This window comes from Delphinus delphis, chromosome 17 (assembly GCF_949987515.2).
Source record: "Delphinus delphis chromosome 17, mDelDel1.2, whole genome shotgun sequence".
In the NCBI taxonomy this organism is placed as follows: domain Eukaryota; kingdom Metazoa; phylum Chordata; class Mammalia; order Artiodactyla; family Delphinidae; genus Delphinus; species Delphinus delphis.
Window position 1 is genome coordinate 28238973 of NC_082699.1, and position 16315 is coordinate 28255287.

Below are 16315 nucleotides of genomic sequence, written 5' to 3' on the forward strand. Positions count from 1 at the left end.
AAAAACAAAGGAAATCTGAATAAAAGATGGACTTCAGTTAATGATAACATATTAATATTGGTTCACGACTTGTGAAAAATGTACCATACTAATGCAAGATGTTAATAATGGGAAACTTTTGTGTGCGTCCTTAAAAGTGAATGAAAAAAAATAAAAGGGGAAACTGAGTGTGGGGTATCCGAGAACTAATTATTCTATTTTTGCAAGAATTCTGTAAATTCAAAACTGTTCTAAAATAGAAAGCATATTTTAAAAATCCAAAGCATGAAAGGGTTGATAAGATTATTTAGTTGCTTAACTCTTTTATATAAAGTAAAATGAAAATGTCTTTTGTGTATACCATTGATTTAAGGATTACTTTTCAAAAGATAATTTTTAATCTCAATTTTAGCAGCTCTTTATTTTAGAAACCACTGCAAAATAGTATTTTTTATTTATTTTTCAATTCCACCGTATAATGTTATTATCTGTGAAGATTAAATCCTCTTTTTAGTAAGTTGGTGCCAATTTTTTTCTAGGTTTTTTTCCTGCTGCTATTTCTTGCCAAGTCATTGTTTGACCTAAAGGGCAAATCAGATGGTTTTCGTTTTCTTTTTCTTGATCCAAGTCCATTTTTCTCCCCAAAGAAAAAGAGTCATTTACGGGAATGCTTGATTTAACTGCCAGGCCAGTAAACAGATACACTGTTTTTTGCTACTTCTGGTAACAGATCTGTCATTCTTTGGAAGGCTGACTTCTCTTGCCAAGTCTCTTTGGTTTATGCCAGATTATCTATAGTGGCTTACTGACCTGCTGAAATTTGATGTGCAGAATACTTGGCTTTAATTCTGTACTCCTTTTTAAAGAAATTTTTTTTCTTTTTTTGTTTATTACGATATTTGCATACAATAAAATTCATGAATTTTAGTGTGCAGCTGATGATTTTGGTTATTGTAACAACCACTACAATCAAGACATAGAGTGGATCCCTTGGCTGAAAAAGTTTCCTTGTGCCCCTCTGTACTCCATCTTCTTCCTTGTCCATGGCCCCAGGCAACCACTGAGATGTTGTCACTAGAATGTTATTTTAAAATTTTATTTAAATGGAATCATATAGTACATAAACACTCCTGCTCCTCCTTCAGGTTTGGAGTTAAAGGCCTTTTCCAAGAGGGAGCATTCAAAACAATCTGACAGAGTATTTTCTCTCAGTCTGTGGTTTGCCTCTCATTTTTTTTCACTATATCTTTTTTTTTTCTTTTTTTTTCGCGGTACGCGGGCCTCTCACTGTTGTGGCCTCTCCTGTTGCGGAGCACAGGCTCCGGACGCGCAGGCTCAGCAGCCATGGCTCACGGGCCCAGCCGCTCTGTGGCATGTGGGGTCTTCCCGGACGGGGGCACGAAGCCGTGTCCCCCGCATTGGCAGGCAGACTCTCAACCACTGTGCCACCAGGGAAGCCCTTCACTATATCTTTTGAAGAGCAAAAGTTAAAAAGTTCTTAATCTAGATGAAGGTCATTTTATCAATTTATCTTTTATCGTTTGTGCTTTTGGTTTCCTGATAAGAAATCTTTGCCTAACTGTATACCACAAAATACTTTTTCCTACTTTAAGTAATAGTTTTAGCTTTTACATTTAAGTGTTCTATTATTTATGAGTTAATTTTTATGTGTGTTGTGTCCCATTTTCTTTCCTTCCGATATTCTTTTTTTTTACTTGAAGTACAGTTGACTTACAATATTATATCAGTTTCAGGTATACAACATAGTGATTTATTATTTTTATTGATTATACTCTACATAAAGTTATCACAGAATATTGGCTATATTCCTCTGTGCTGTACATTACATCCTTATAACTTCTTTATTTTATACCTGGTAGTCTGTACCTCTAATACCCTTCCCCTATATTGCCCTTCCCCAAGCCGTCTCCCTTCCGGTAACCACTATTTTGTTCTCTTATCTTGAGTCTGTTTCTGTTTTGTTATATTTGTTCATTTGTTTTATTTTGTAGATTACACACATAAGTGAAAACATATGGTATTTGTCTTTCTCTGACTTATTTTACTAAGCTAATACCCTCCAGGTCTATTCATGTTGTTGCAAATGGCAAAATTTCATTCTTTTTTCTGGCCAAGTAATATTCCATCACACACACACACACACACACACACACACACACACACACACACACACCCCACCCCACATCTTTTTTATCCATTCATCTGTTGATGACACTTAGGTTGCTTTCATATATGATATTCTAATTATGCAAACATTTGACCTTTTAATAACATCTAACAGGTTCCTTCCAAGGTTCTATTAGTTTGAAATCTTTTAAAAAATCTCTGTTCTTCACTGTGGATAATTTCTATTGATCTATATTCAAGTTCATTTGCTCTTTCTCTGTCATGTCAGTTTGTTAATTTTATCCAGTGAATTTTTGTTTTAGAAATTATATTTTTTAGATCTAAAATTTATACTTGATTCTTTTTTATTATTTCTATTTCTCTGCTGAGACTTCCCATTACTCTGTTGAAATTTCTCACGCACTAAAAAGTATGCTGTTTAACGTCATATAACCCACAGGTAGTTGAAGTAGCCACTTTAGAATCCTTGTAATTTCCAAATTTGGGTAATCTTGAGTCTCACTTTGTTGATTTTTCTTTATTTAAGAATGTATTCCATTTTCTTGAGTCTTTGTATATTGAGTAATTTTCTATTGCATTCTAGATGTTACGAACATTAAATTGTGGAGATTCTGGATCTGTTATTTTTCTCTGATGAGTACTGTTTCCTTTGTGTTGGCAGGTAATTTTCTTGGCTGGGCTTAAGTTGCAGATTTTCCTTCTTGCGCAGTAGCTTCAGTCTCAGTACATGTGTAGTTCTTGGGTATGAGTTTGGGGATCCTCTCTGTTGCTCTTTCCTTGCAAGACAGGTATGCCCCATAGCAGCTCTATGCACCTTGCAGACTCCACCCTGTCCAAGTGAAAAACTGGAGAGACAGGAACTCACTTGAGGGCTCCCATATCTCCAAGTGAGCATGAAGTCCCCATCTATATCCCTCTACTTCTGTTCACTCTTTAGTACCTGCAGCTAGTTGTTTTTTTGTATTGTGTCTGGGTTTCACAATTGTCTTTTTCTACAGGAAGGTTGTCTGCAGAGTCTTAGTCCAGTATATCTGGAATTGAAACTCTAATGTCCTTTTTTAATAGTAAAATTTTTTATTTTGTAATTAATGATAATTAACAATCTAGGAAAATTTCCCTAACTTCTGCATCTTCAGACTATGTGTGAATTGAGGAAAGAATTCATTCACTTGAATATTAATTTTGACTTACTATATAAAACTATCTAATTATCTTTGAAATTAAAGTTTTAAATTTTAGAAGACAGTATAAGGTCAATTCTAGAATTGTTTAATAATTGCCAATTTTTGCAAGGCATGATGCAAGAGGTATAAACAAGTGTTAAAAAGGCCCTTGTCCTCCCGTAGTTTATAATCTAACAGAGGGGATAAAATAAATGCATAAAAAACTGTAACACAGTGGCTTTGCTTGGTACTGTAAGAGAATATAAGGTGTAAGGCAATTTCAGAAGGGGAGAGACTAGTTTTCAGTGGAGAAATCAGGAAGAGACTTCATGAAAGAGCTTACATTTGGGTTGCTTCAAAAAGTGGGGACAGGTTGGGAGTATAAAGGAAAGGGGTATTTCAAGAAAGAATAGCATAAATAAAGGCAAAAAAGAGAAGTGCAAAAAATATGTGGGCAACTTTGTACCTGTGGTTGTCAAAATTGAGAGTATGCAAGAATCACCTGATGAAGCTTACCAAAATGTGGAGCCTTGTTAGAAACTCTGATTCAGAAGTCTGAGGGGGGGGGGGGGGTCCAGGAATCTCAAGTTTTAAGAATCACCTCAAAATCTTTTCATTCAGATGCTCTTGGACACCCCTTCACAAAAGTGACCTAGAGTGGGACTTGTGTGTGGAATAATAGAAAATAATCTAGAAGGATTAGTTGGAATTGGGTGGTCAAGAGGCTTGGAAGCCGTGCTAACAATTTTGTTTTGGAGCCTTAATAGGGTTTGAAGTGTTATATATTTTAGAGAAATATTTTGAAATGTTTACACCTGAAATGATATGATATTTGGAATGTGCTTCAAAATAATACAGTTTGGGCAGGATTCGCAGATGGAGAGAGAGAATGGGTGAGAGTGTGGATGAAACAGAATTGGCCACGTGTTGATGACTGTTGAAGCTGGGTGATGGTTTATTATGTTACTCTATCTACCCTTCTGTATATCTGCCAGTTTCCATAATAAGAAACAAATAAGAAGAGATTAGGGGAAAATGGAAAAAAAAAAAAAAGAAAGAAAAAAAGAAAAACACTTACAGATACAGTGTAGTGCTGTGGTTAGTGCATGGCTTATTTGCCAGATGACTTATTTATTGAAATTTCCTAACTCTCCCTCGAGTTCCTCATGTTTAAAATGGGTATAATGGTATATTATAGATAGGTTTGTTTGGAGGATTAAATGTGGTATGTAATATAAAACACTTAGCATAGTACGTGGCCCACCATGTTCTATAAGAGAGAGCTTATTTTTATTGTTAGTCAACTTCGGCAGGCAGTGGAGAGCTAGTAAAGACATTTGAGCACTAGAGTGACTAATCAAAGCTGTTAACAAAACACTAGAAAAGGGTATTTCTGCTTACTGGGGTCACTACAGAAGAAATTTAAACTTTCAGTAGTAGAGCCAAAGAAAACAGCAAAACAGCCTTCACCCTGAGCTGGGGAGATTCTTGCCAGGAGCTGTTTAGATACTGAGTTAGCCTTAGTGACAGAGGGACAGATTTTCTGCCTAAAGGAAGCCAGAGGCCTGGTGAGGGTATGACACTGATAGGAGCCAATCTAAGCAGAGCCTAGCAGATCAGGGTCTACCTAGCTGGGCTAAGGGACCAGGAGGACGATCCAGCACCAGAAAGGGAAGGGGTTTGATGAGACATCAGGACAGGTTCAGAGACTCTTACCAAAATGAGCAGGCTGGTCAGAGAAAGATCTAGAGTAAGTTCTAGTTCTAGATGGATGAGGCTAAGGTGTTGCAGAGGTAGGGAGCCATGATCAATTTGCAGAGGAGTCAAAGGGGGATAGGGGGATAAATAAAGCCAAGATCTTCAGAGGAATAGGCAGTTTCCCTGGGAGGCTAGTTGTGTTCAGTGAGGCTGGCAAATCAGTGCACTGATTCAGGGCTTGGGATTCCAGCACAGTCACCTGGAGTGGCCACTCCAGATAGACCTGGATCATCATGATCTGCAGAAGGCTGGACATCTTCTCTGTGGCTGTGGAGATTAGATTTCATTAGCCTCTGCTACTTGACTTTACCAGAGAATTATATATGTCCCATCTGGCTTTAGCCATAATGATCTGGTATAATGAAACATGAGTAATAGCAAGTTGTAAATATTTGTCTTATTCTTCTCATATCTATACTCTTTGAAAAGACACCTCAAAATATGACTTGTGGAAATACACAACTGCTTGTATATGATACCTGAACATATCTCCATAGAGTGCGGTTATAAACTATTGCCTATTTATTATGAAGGACCTGCATCACCTCTGTCTCCCATCCTGGCTAGTACTGTTAAGAGAAATATTTTAGGCTTCAGGTAAATGATGATGATGGAAACCTAATATATATGTCCTAGTCTGAATTTCCTTGACTCTTTGATTAGGTGACTAATGAAACTTAGAGAATGAAGGCTCTCATTCTCAACAATTTAATACTTTGTACTCACTCAAAACAGCAAAACAGACACCAAAAACTTACTTGTGTGGCAATATGTTTTTAGTGAATGTTTTTGAGACAGTAAAATTATTCAGGTAATTTACCCAGTCTTCATTTTACTACTATAGACCTGTGCTTAGTCTTAAAACGTAATATTAAATCACAAAGGAATTGCTAAATAATTTATAAAACAAGCTTATAATAGAAAACTTTTCAGCAATTAAAAATAGTGACATAGATATATCTATTGACGTGTGAAGGATATATATTAAGTGATAAAATAAGGTTTCAAAAGAGTAAGTATAGTTGAGCTTATTTTGCAATGAAACGTGTCAAGCGTGTGTACTGGTGCATGTGCATATAGTGCTTGTACATAAGGAAACATCTAGAAGGATATACTCCATAATGTTAACAGTGGTTATATTTTGTGATGTGATTTCTCGTAATTTCTGTTTTCTTCTTGACACTTTGTGTACTATATGAAGTTTGTAAGATAATTAAGCATTGTGTGTGTGTGTGTGTGTGTGTGTGTGTGTGTGAGATAAGAAAAAGTAAGCCCTTGTGTTGAGAAATATGCCTATATCGCTTAAATTGTATTGAAATATTATAAGTGGTTGAAGACTCCTAGTCTTTTCCCAGAGTTAGTTGCTGACAAGGCACACATATGGTGAGAGAAAAATCACTGTTTAAGGAAAAGAGTGCATAAAAGATGAAAATTCTGTAGGATGAGTACCACATGGTTCCCTTGAAAATTTGGGCCATGTTATATTGGAGTGCTCGTGAGTATTCAGTGTAATTCCAAGAGCTGGATGACACCTATTGAGGTAATCTAATCCAATGCTTCACTTTATAGATGAGGAAACTAGAGACAATAAATGATTTTCCCAAGGTCACACAGCTCACTAGTGGCAGAACCAGGACTGGGACCCAGCTTGGAAAACCCTTTCCACTGTCCCATTATGCCTTTGCATTCTCTGATTTCTAGATATGTACTCTTTAAACCACATTCTAAATGTTGTTTCCTCTTATTACTTTGATCTTCAAATGAAGAAAGCTTATATACTTAATTTTTGAACCCATAGGTATTTGTATTGTGATAAGAATCTAGCAGAAGGGTTGCTTTATGATGTTTGTATGACCCATAACTTAGAAAATTTTCATTGTACATTTAGTGTACATTGTACATTTTCATGTACATTGTGTACATTTTCATTGTACATTTCATTGTACATTGTACATTTAGTTCCCAGTAGAAGAAAGCTTATAAGTTTCTTAACTTTCTGTGCAGGGCAATTCATTAACATTGGCGTGACTTTCTATGCTAAAACTAATTCTTCTCTTTTTTTCGACAGCTGGCCACATTCCGCACCCTCTTGTGTACAGGGGAGGGCAAAGCAGCTGCTTTTTTGTTGAGCAATCACCGTCCACCACAGCCTCTGAAGGGCCGAAAAGTGAGAGCCTCTTTCCATTAAAAGTTGTCACCAACAGACCACCCCAAACGTGTCTGTGGAGAGAAAACAAAACAAAACAAAGCAAACACAAAAACCCCTACTAACAGTTCTTTCCTAGAATTCTAATTTATGGGGTGCCATTTTGCTGTCAGTTTCAGCACAAAGAAAATCAGATCTTTTTAATCAAACTAACTTAAGTCATCTGTCTCAGATTTGCAGTTTATAAGCAGTATATACTTGGGTATATAAGCAGTAAACACTGGTGTGTTTTAAAACACACGGAATACATCTACTTTAACCTGCGTGACAACGTGGCAGGCGTTGCAAACCTCAGAACGTATTAAAAATCTTCCCTTGCCATAAAGACAGATCAGTCACATCTCTCAGTGATGTTTGGTGAAAAACTTAAATGCATTCCCAGAATGATAGGATTGTGGTACCTTTTCCTAAACAAGGGATTCCGCTTAATATCTTGTTGTCATTCCAATTCATAAACGTAGATACTATTTCCTTTTAAAGTGAATTTTCATTTGGATCGTGTTGCTGCTTCTCACTGCAGGATACCTCTAATAAAATGAACAAGAGGAGAGTTATCAGGGTGGGGGTGGGATATAGTGAATTAAAGCATCTATTCCACAGCTCAAAAAGAGTCAATACAATTTTGGTGAGGAATTCCCCAGGATATAAATGGCTTTTTAAACTTTAATGACTTATGCCATACATCTCATTCACTTGGTGATGTTAATGATAAACTGGCTAATAATTGATCAGACAAATTGGTTGTCAATTTATAGCATTAGCATGGTTTGAAACAGATTACAAGGTACCAGTGCAGGCAGAGCTGCCCATGGGCATGAGGCACAGATTGGCTAATTTTGTCCTGTGTTTTGGCAACAGAGCAGGGAGCAGTCCTGTGAAGGTCATTGTTTTGTCAATTGATGGGGAAACATTACTTGAGTTTCATAGATATAATCAGTCACAAACCCTTCAACCCATTTCCATGGCAACACCCCTCTCCCCTTACACACATGTCCCTCCATCTCTTAATTTTGTAAGTTGGCTCTTGATATTCACTTTAACCTATTATCTCTTGTATATTTTTGTTTGATTTTGGTGAAGGAGGATGGGGGAGGTCCTTCTGCTCTTTCTGGTACAAATACAGTGACACTAAGCATTAACTTAATAATCACGTTTAAGACTTGAACACGTGCTACACTTCTGTCATCTTCTGGGAAAAGTTTAACTGAGTTTCCTTAATTTTGATGATTTATTAAGACACCTCTCTTCCCCTGAATGTAGATTTTAATAATTGGAAGTATTCTGTGATAGTCTTCTTCTTTTTTTTTTGACTGCACCACATGGCTTGTGCGATCTTAGTTCCCCGACCAGGGATCGAACCCAGCCCATAGCAGTGAAAGCACCGAGTCCGAACCACTGGACCACCATGGAATTCCCTGTGATAGTTCTTGGTAAGATCACCGATTATCAGTAAATTGTATAATAATGATAGATATGATTGCATTAAGATGAGTTCCTGAAGATGAAAGCTCCTTTGTTTTTTGTTTCCCCTTCACAGTATCTAGCTTGAGGCCTTGCAGGAGATTGACAAGTAGCAAATATTTAATTAATTGAATATTTAAAAAACTTTATTTTGTATCTTTGGTAATTATCTTGCTGCTTGCAATCAAATGCACTATAAGTTCATGTAACAAGTAAAGTGCAAGTTATCCCTTGAAAATTGTTTTTTCTTAAAGGAATACTTGTTAAATCTACCTGTGTAACCAGAAGTTCTCACTGGTTTTAAAAATACCAGTGTTGAATGAATTTCTTTAGTTTGGAAAGACATGTTGTGAAGTATCCTAGTCAGAGAAAGAAGTCTGTTTTCTCAGAGAAAGTAAATAGCATGTAGGATGGGGATTCTAATTACTGTGTATGAGCATTACCACTTCATAATTTAAGCTTTCTGCTACAGTATTCCATCAGTTCTATGCTACAAATTGGACTTTAGTAGACTAAAAACATCTACACAGCACTGATTTCCTTGAAGATTATCTGATAATTTATCTCTTAGAGGCAAAAAGTTCTAAGTGTTATCTAAAGTCTAAGTTGTTATCTTTTGAAAAGATTAAAGAGTTGTAAATACCAGCATGGATAATCTTGTTTCCCACCTGTATTGGATTTATATTTGTTAAGCATTTTGTATTTTAACTTAAATTGGATTCAACCACAATAAATATTACAAGACAAACTTTGAACTTGTATATGCAAGATACAGAATGAGATTACATTTTTACACTTTTATTTAGAAAACAATTTCAAACTCACAGAGAAATTGTAAACACAATTTTTTCCGCTGAATTATTTGAGAGTAAGTTGCCAACCTGTTAATGCATCATCCCACAAACTTCAGTGTATATTTTCACAAGTTAGGACATTATCCTACAGAGCCATAGTACAGCTAAAACAACCATGAGGTTAACCTTGCTTTATTATCACTGACTATGCCATTCGAGGGTAACTCGTTCACTTAGCTGTGTTTCCTTTGGTCAGGCACTGGTCCTCAGTCTTTCTTTGCTGTTTATGATTTTGACACTTTTGAAGATGATAGGCTAGTTATTTTACAGAATGCCCCTCAATTTGGGTTTGTTCGAGATTTCCTTGTGATTAGATCCAGATTTTGCATTGTTGTCAGGAAGATCACAAAAGCAATGCTGGGTCCTATCAGGCAAATTGATTTGTCCTCTAATGGAGTATATTCACTTCAGCACTTGATTAAGATGGTGTCTGCTAGGCTTCTCCACTGCAAAGTTACTCTTTTTTTCCTTTGTAATTAACAAGTATTTGTGAGGGGATGTGCTTTGAGACTATGTAAATATCCTGTTTCTGATTAAACCTCCAATTTATTCATGTTTCCACTATGGATTTAAGGGATCCCTGTTTTATTCAGTGGGCTGTAAGACTGTTATCACTATTACCATCTATTCTCACATGCATATTTTTCTTAATTGGCCAGGAGGAGCATCTCCAAGCTGGCTTCTGTGCCCTTTTGACACTTTGTCCCCATGTTCTTATTTCTGACAGCAGTGTGATGTTCCTGGCTCAGCTCATTCTGCACCTTCCCCTGCCCTGGAATCTAACATTTCTCCAAGGAGCCCTGGTTTCTTTTAGTGGAAAATAGTATTGAAAAAACTAACATCTGGGTGCTAGATGGGTGCATGGCTATTGGAGCACTGTTACTCCTAGATCCTCTCAGTGAACAGAGGTCAGGAATGCACACACAAACACACACGCACAATGTGTACTCACATGTACAACATCTATATTTCTGCATCTATATTTTTAAAAATCACAATTTCACACTCATATCTCTAATTTCTTTTTTCTAACATCTTTATTGGGGTATAATTGCTTTACAATGGTGTGTTAGTTTCTGCTCTACAACAAAGTGAATCAGTTATACATATACACACGTTCCCATATGTCCTCCCTCTTGCGTCTCCCTCCCTCCCACCCTCCCTATCCCACCCCTCCAGGCCGTCACAAAGCACCGAGGCAATATCCCTGTGCCATGTGGCTGCTTCCCACTAGCTATCTACCTTACTACGTTTGTTAGTGTGTATATGTCCATGACTCCCTCTCGCCCTGTCACATATCTCTAATTTCAATCCAATACTACAGGGTTCATTCTAGTTCTCCATTTCCATATTTCTAATCCCCTTCTCCAACAGTGAGAAACCTGGCTCTCATTATCCTCAATACATTTACTTCTTTGGCCACTTCTTCTGTGTTTAACCAGTATCCCATCACCACTTCCGACCTCTCACCCCCACAGGCATGGATGCCCTTTTCTCTCAGCTTGGATTGTGATGTCCTGCACTGGGCTGCCTTGTCCCCTGAGAGGAGGTGGGGCAAGGAGGGGAAAGCGAAAAGCAAGGTTACATTTTGAAATACTCACTGGACTGTTCACAGGGAGGTTCCTTATTTCTAACACAAGGTTATTGAAAATGTGGCTTTGCCTATACACATTTTATCATAGGTGGCAGTGAAATGCAATATTTTGTAAAAGGTTTTTAATACCTCTGAGTGGAGCTGCAGAAAATGTAGACCAAGGAATAGTGGTCTCATTTCAGAGGCTAGAAAGCCATCCAGGCACTTGGATAAGTATCACAAGTTGTTCTTATTTTAGATTTACTGAAGAAGATTAAATCCCTTATGTTGAGGTTTTTAATACCCACTGAAATGTAAACTCCCCTCAGAGGATAATTTTTACACTTTAGTATAACTGATTTTTACATGACAGGTTTTGGTGGGAATAAAGACTGACAACGGAATGTCAACATGATATAAAAGAGTCAGTGGTCTGAGTGTTTGGATAACCGAGATGAACTTGAGCTACTTCACAACTTTGCTTACGTGCCTCATTCTTACCTGCACCCTTACACTTTGCACCATGATTGATGTATAACGAATACTCATTGTTGGTAAATGGAATGCATTCTTTATTGAAGTAATTGGAGATTTCTCTGATGTGGCTAGGAACTCACCTCTACCTTCCTAGAGAGGAATTATAACAAGCAGAGTTCCCCCCAACTCCTGTCATGGGCTGAGAGGAGTCTTCTTGCCGGACCTGTCCTTGCTTAACCACTCCCACCTCCATAGGTCACCCGGTGGAAGAAAGTGGGTACATTAAAGTTTCTTGTTTCAAATGAGTGTGTTTTCATTACAAGTGCCTTTGGGTGGAAAGTGGGCCAGTTTGTCTTAGCTGTTTTCATGGAGTGAGAGTTGCAGAAACTCTGGGTTTGTGACTCAATGAGATCAGATGAATCATAAGTCAACCCCAAGTTCCTTATGGAAGGTATGACCTAGAAAAAAGGACTTGTATGTTAACAGGGACTTCTGAGAATAACTGTCCTTATGGAGGTAATTCTTGATCTGTTACCGGCTTATACTGGAGGGTGTGGGAGGGCCCCATACACAAACACATAACTCAGTGGTGCTGGCATTTAAAAAACATGACAGTATCAGTCAGGTTCCATCAGGAAAACAGAACCACCCAGTATTTCAAACAGAGGGTATTAAATGTTTGGAATTGATTATACAAGTAATGGAAGATGTTGAAAAACCAAAGTGGACAGGTAACCAAGAGATTAGCAAGAGCAGGAAGCTTTCAGTTTCCTCAGGAGGAGGAAATGTTCCTGGAGCCCAGGAGCCATGGCCATCAAGCTGAAAGCTGAAGTTTAAACTAATGTCCTGACTAGGAGGATCTGGTTATTTTTTGGAGAGACACAGCCACTACCTGAGTCCTTGCTTGAAGTAGAGAGAGGAGGAGAAATATTGTGGCTTCTCCCTTTATTCCATCCTCTAAACTCCTACTGATACTCACTGGTAGAACCTATCCAGAAGTCAGATAGCATGGAACCATGAAAGGTCATCCTCCTGTTATACAGAGCAGACCAGTGGAAAGGTCCAGGAACAGATCTGAGAAAAAATGGGCTTAAAACCATCCAAGGCACCAACATCTGGGAACCTCTATTATGCAGGTCAAGCAAGTGACTATGATGCCAGGCTGGAATTCTCCAGAGCTGAAAGACCATTTCCAAACTTTTCTCCTACTCCGGAAATTTAATTTGATCACAAGTTTTCAGGCATCTTCTATGTGGTAAATGTCGTGCTAAGTACTAGAGATATAAAGATTAAGATATGATACCTTCTCTTAAACAGCTCAAAATCTAAGACAACTATAAAAACGAATTGCATCAGACAAAATGTTAAGTATTTTAATTTTAGGTATCTGTAGAGTGCTAAGGGAACATGGAGAAGATGGAGCAATTAATTCTGGAGAAATTAACAAAGACATAAAGATTTGCAAGTGTGGTATATTTGGAAATTGGGCTCTCTGGTTTTCTATGTAGTTTTGTACCTGGTGCTTGGGTAGGGAGATGTGTCAGTGAGGACTCCTTTGAGAGCAATGGAAACTTCAATACAAAATGGCTAAAGCAAATAATGGAATTTATTAATTCACATAATTGAAAGGTCCAGGGGTACAGCTTGCTTTCATCATGCTGAAACCAGGGATTAAGATCAGGCCTCGATCTCCTTTCCTTTTGGACACCTCCGCCTCTGTGGGTGCCATCAATAGTCAGACTCGCCTTTCATATTGGAAGGAAGGAAGGCTCCACCTATATACTTAAACATCTCCTGCAAGCCACACCAGTGACAAAAGGAGAGCTTCTTTCTCCAAAGACTTAAAATTTTTTCTATCTACTTTGAATTCTCATTTGCCCACATTGAGTCACATGCCCATCCTTAATCAAGTCATCTTGGCCAGTGTATTTCTATCTGGCTTGGGAAAGCATGTGGAGTTAGCCCTTTCCCAAATTGTACAGACTAAGAGTGTTCATGTTTGTGTGTGTGTGTGTGTGTGTGTGTGTGTATGTGTATGTGTGTGTGTGTATGTTTGTGTTGGGGGTGGGTGACTGCGGTAAAGGAAAACTGGGGTTAGTACCTGAAGAATGGAAAAAAGATTATGGGTGGCAAAAACAAAAGATTGTCTACTCTGAAATAAAACAGTGGCTGAAGTAGGGCCTGAAAAGAATAAAACTCAGGAGATAGTTTAGTTTTTCTAGAAAATAACCATCATCCATCTAAGGAGAATCAAGTACCTCAAGTCAAATGCAAGGTCAGCATTTCAAGAAGGGCACAAGATTTAAAAGTTTTCTACTAATGCTTTGATGAAGTGATAAATTGATACTTTCCTACAGTGATGAGGAAGCACAGGGATTGTCAGAGTGAGGTACCCAACCTGGAATTGGGGAACCTGGCATTTTCAGCGGGACAGAACTACTTGCTGACCCAATCAGTGGGTCTTCCATGTAGGGTTCATGTGCACACGCTGGATTCTGACCACTGTGGTCTGTCTCCTGCTGGGCTCTCCCAGGTTCCAAGGAGGCAGAGGTGTCTTTGTTAGAACTTGTCCTCACCTCTTTTAGCCTCCTTTGAACTTGTCTAGCAACCAGTGTGGATTGATCATGCCTATTGTTCACAATGCCTTGTCTTTACAGGCGGCTCAAGAAGCTTTGGTTGAAAGAATTAATGAGTGAGCACAAGAATGAATAAGAAGTGCTCTGATTTTGTGTAAAATCAGCACATCTTGAAATCTATTCTTTCTCAATAAAATAACAACTGCCCATAAGTTATTGACCTAAAAATCCAAGCAACTTGTTACCTAAGGAAATGTTAGTGTATCAGTTGTGAAACTAATCCAAGATAAATGGGAGGGGGGTATAGGTTGCACTGTTGTGTTGTAACTAAATGGGAACACCCTCTCCCCAAGATCATCTCCAGACAAGTATTGCCCTTCTTGTAAAAGCCAAGGTCCTCATATCTCTCCTCTTAAAACCTTCTACTGCCATCATCTGGACAATCAGGGAATTTTCTTCCACAGCCCATGCCAGAGACCAGTGGTTCTCAAAGTCTGGCCAGAAGACCCCTGAGGGTCCTGAGACACTTTCAAAGGGTCAGTGAAGTCAAAACTATTTTCTAATAGTCCCAGGATGCTATTTGCCTTTTTCACTATTGGACATTTGGAATGCTGGTGCAAAAGCGATGATGTTTAAAATTGTTGGTTTCTTAGCATCAGGGCTGTGACTGTAAATGGTATTTGTAGTCATTTTTTCTTCATCACCATGAAATCATAGTTTAAAAAGCCATTTTCTCTTAAAAATGTCCATGTCCTTAAGTAAAAATGATTAGTTGTGTTCATATTATTAAAAATTAATTTGAGATTAATTATTAATCTCAACTCCTGAGGACATATTCTTTTTTTATGGCCTTTTTAAAAATTAATCAATTTTTATTGGAATATAGTTGCTTTACAATGTTGTCTTAGTTTCCACTGCACAACAAAGTGAATCAGCTATATGTATACATATATCACCTCTTTTTTTGATTTCCTTCCCATTTAGGTCACCACAGAGCACTGTTTATAGTTCCATGAGCTATATAGTAGGTTCTCATTTGTTATCTATTTTATACATAGTATCAATAGTGTATATATGTTAATCCCAATCTCCCAATTCATCCCACCCTCCCCCTTTCCCCTCTTGGTGTCAATACGTTTGTTCTCTACATCTGTGTCTCTATTTCTGCATTGCAAATAAGATCATCTATACAATTTTTCTAGATTCCACATATATGAGTTAATATACGATATTTGTTTTTCTCTTTCTGACTTACTTCACTCTGTATGAGGGTCTCTATGTCCATCCACGTCTCTACAAATGACCCAATTTCATTCCTTTTTATGGCTGAGTAATATTCCATTGTGTGCGTGTGTATGTGTGTGTGTGTGTGTGTGTGTGCGCATATATATATATATATATATATATATATATATATATATATATATATATATATACACACACCACATCTTCTTTATCCATTCTTCTGTTGATGGACATTTAGGTTGCTTCCATGTCCTGGCTGTTGTAAATTGTGCTGCAATGAACATTGGGATGCATGTGCCTTTTTGAATGGTAGAAAATATTTGCAAATGAAGCAAATGACAAAGGATTAATCTCCAAAATATACAAACAGCTCATGCAGCTCAATATCAGAAAAAGCAAACAAACCAATCAAAAAATGGGTGAAAGATCTAAATAGACATTTCTCCAAAGAAGACATACAGATGGTCAAAAAGCACATGAAAAGATGCTCAACCTCACAATTCTTAGAGAAATGCAAATCAAAACTACAATGAGGTATCACCTCACACCCGTCAGAATGGCCATCATTAAAAAATCTACAAACAATAAATGCTGGAGACGGTGTGGAGAAAAGGGAACATTCTTGCCCTGTTTGTGGGAATGTAAATTGATACATCCACTATGGAGATTACTTAAAAAACTAAAACTAGAACTACCAGAGGGAGACCTTCAAGATGGTAGAAGAGTAAGATGTGGAGATCACCTTCCTCCCCACAAATACATCAGAAATACATCTACATGTGGAACAACTCCTACAGAACACCTACTGAATGCTGGCAGAAGACCTCAGACTTCCAAAAAGGCAAGAAACTCCCCATGTACCTGGGTAGAGCAAA

At 37.7% G+C, this 16315-nt stretch overlaps 1 protein-coding gene across 1 annotated transcript in view; it reads left to right on the forward strand.

The window, feature by feature from the left end:
- The window catches only part of CA13 (carbonic anhydrase 13), a 31782-nt gene extending 21732 nt beyond the window's left edge, over positions 1 to 10050 (forward strand). The window contains exon 7 of the mRNA XM_060035194.1: positions 7117 to 10050. Within this exon, the coding sequence (XP_059891177.1) occupies positions 7117 to 7236 (120 nt within the window). The 3' untranslated portion in view covers positions 7237 to 10050. The remainder of the gene's footprint in view (positions 1 to 7116) is intronic.
- Positions 10051 to 16315: the final 6265 nt, after the last annotated feature.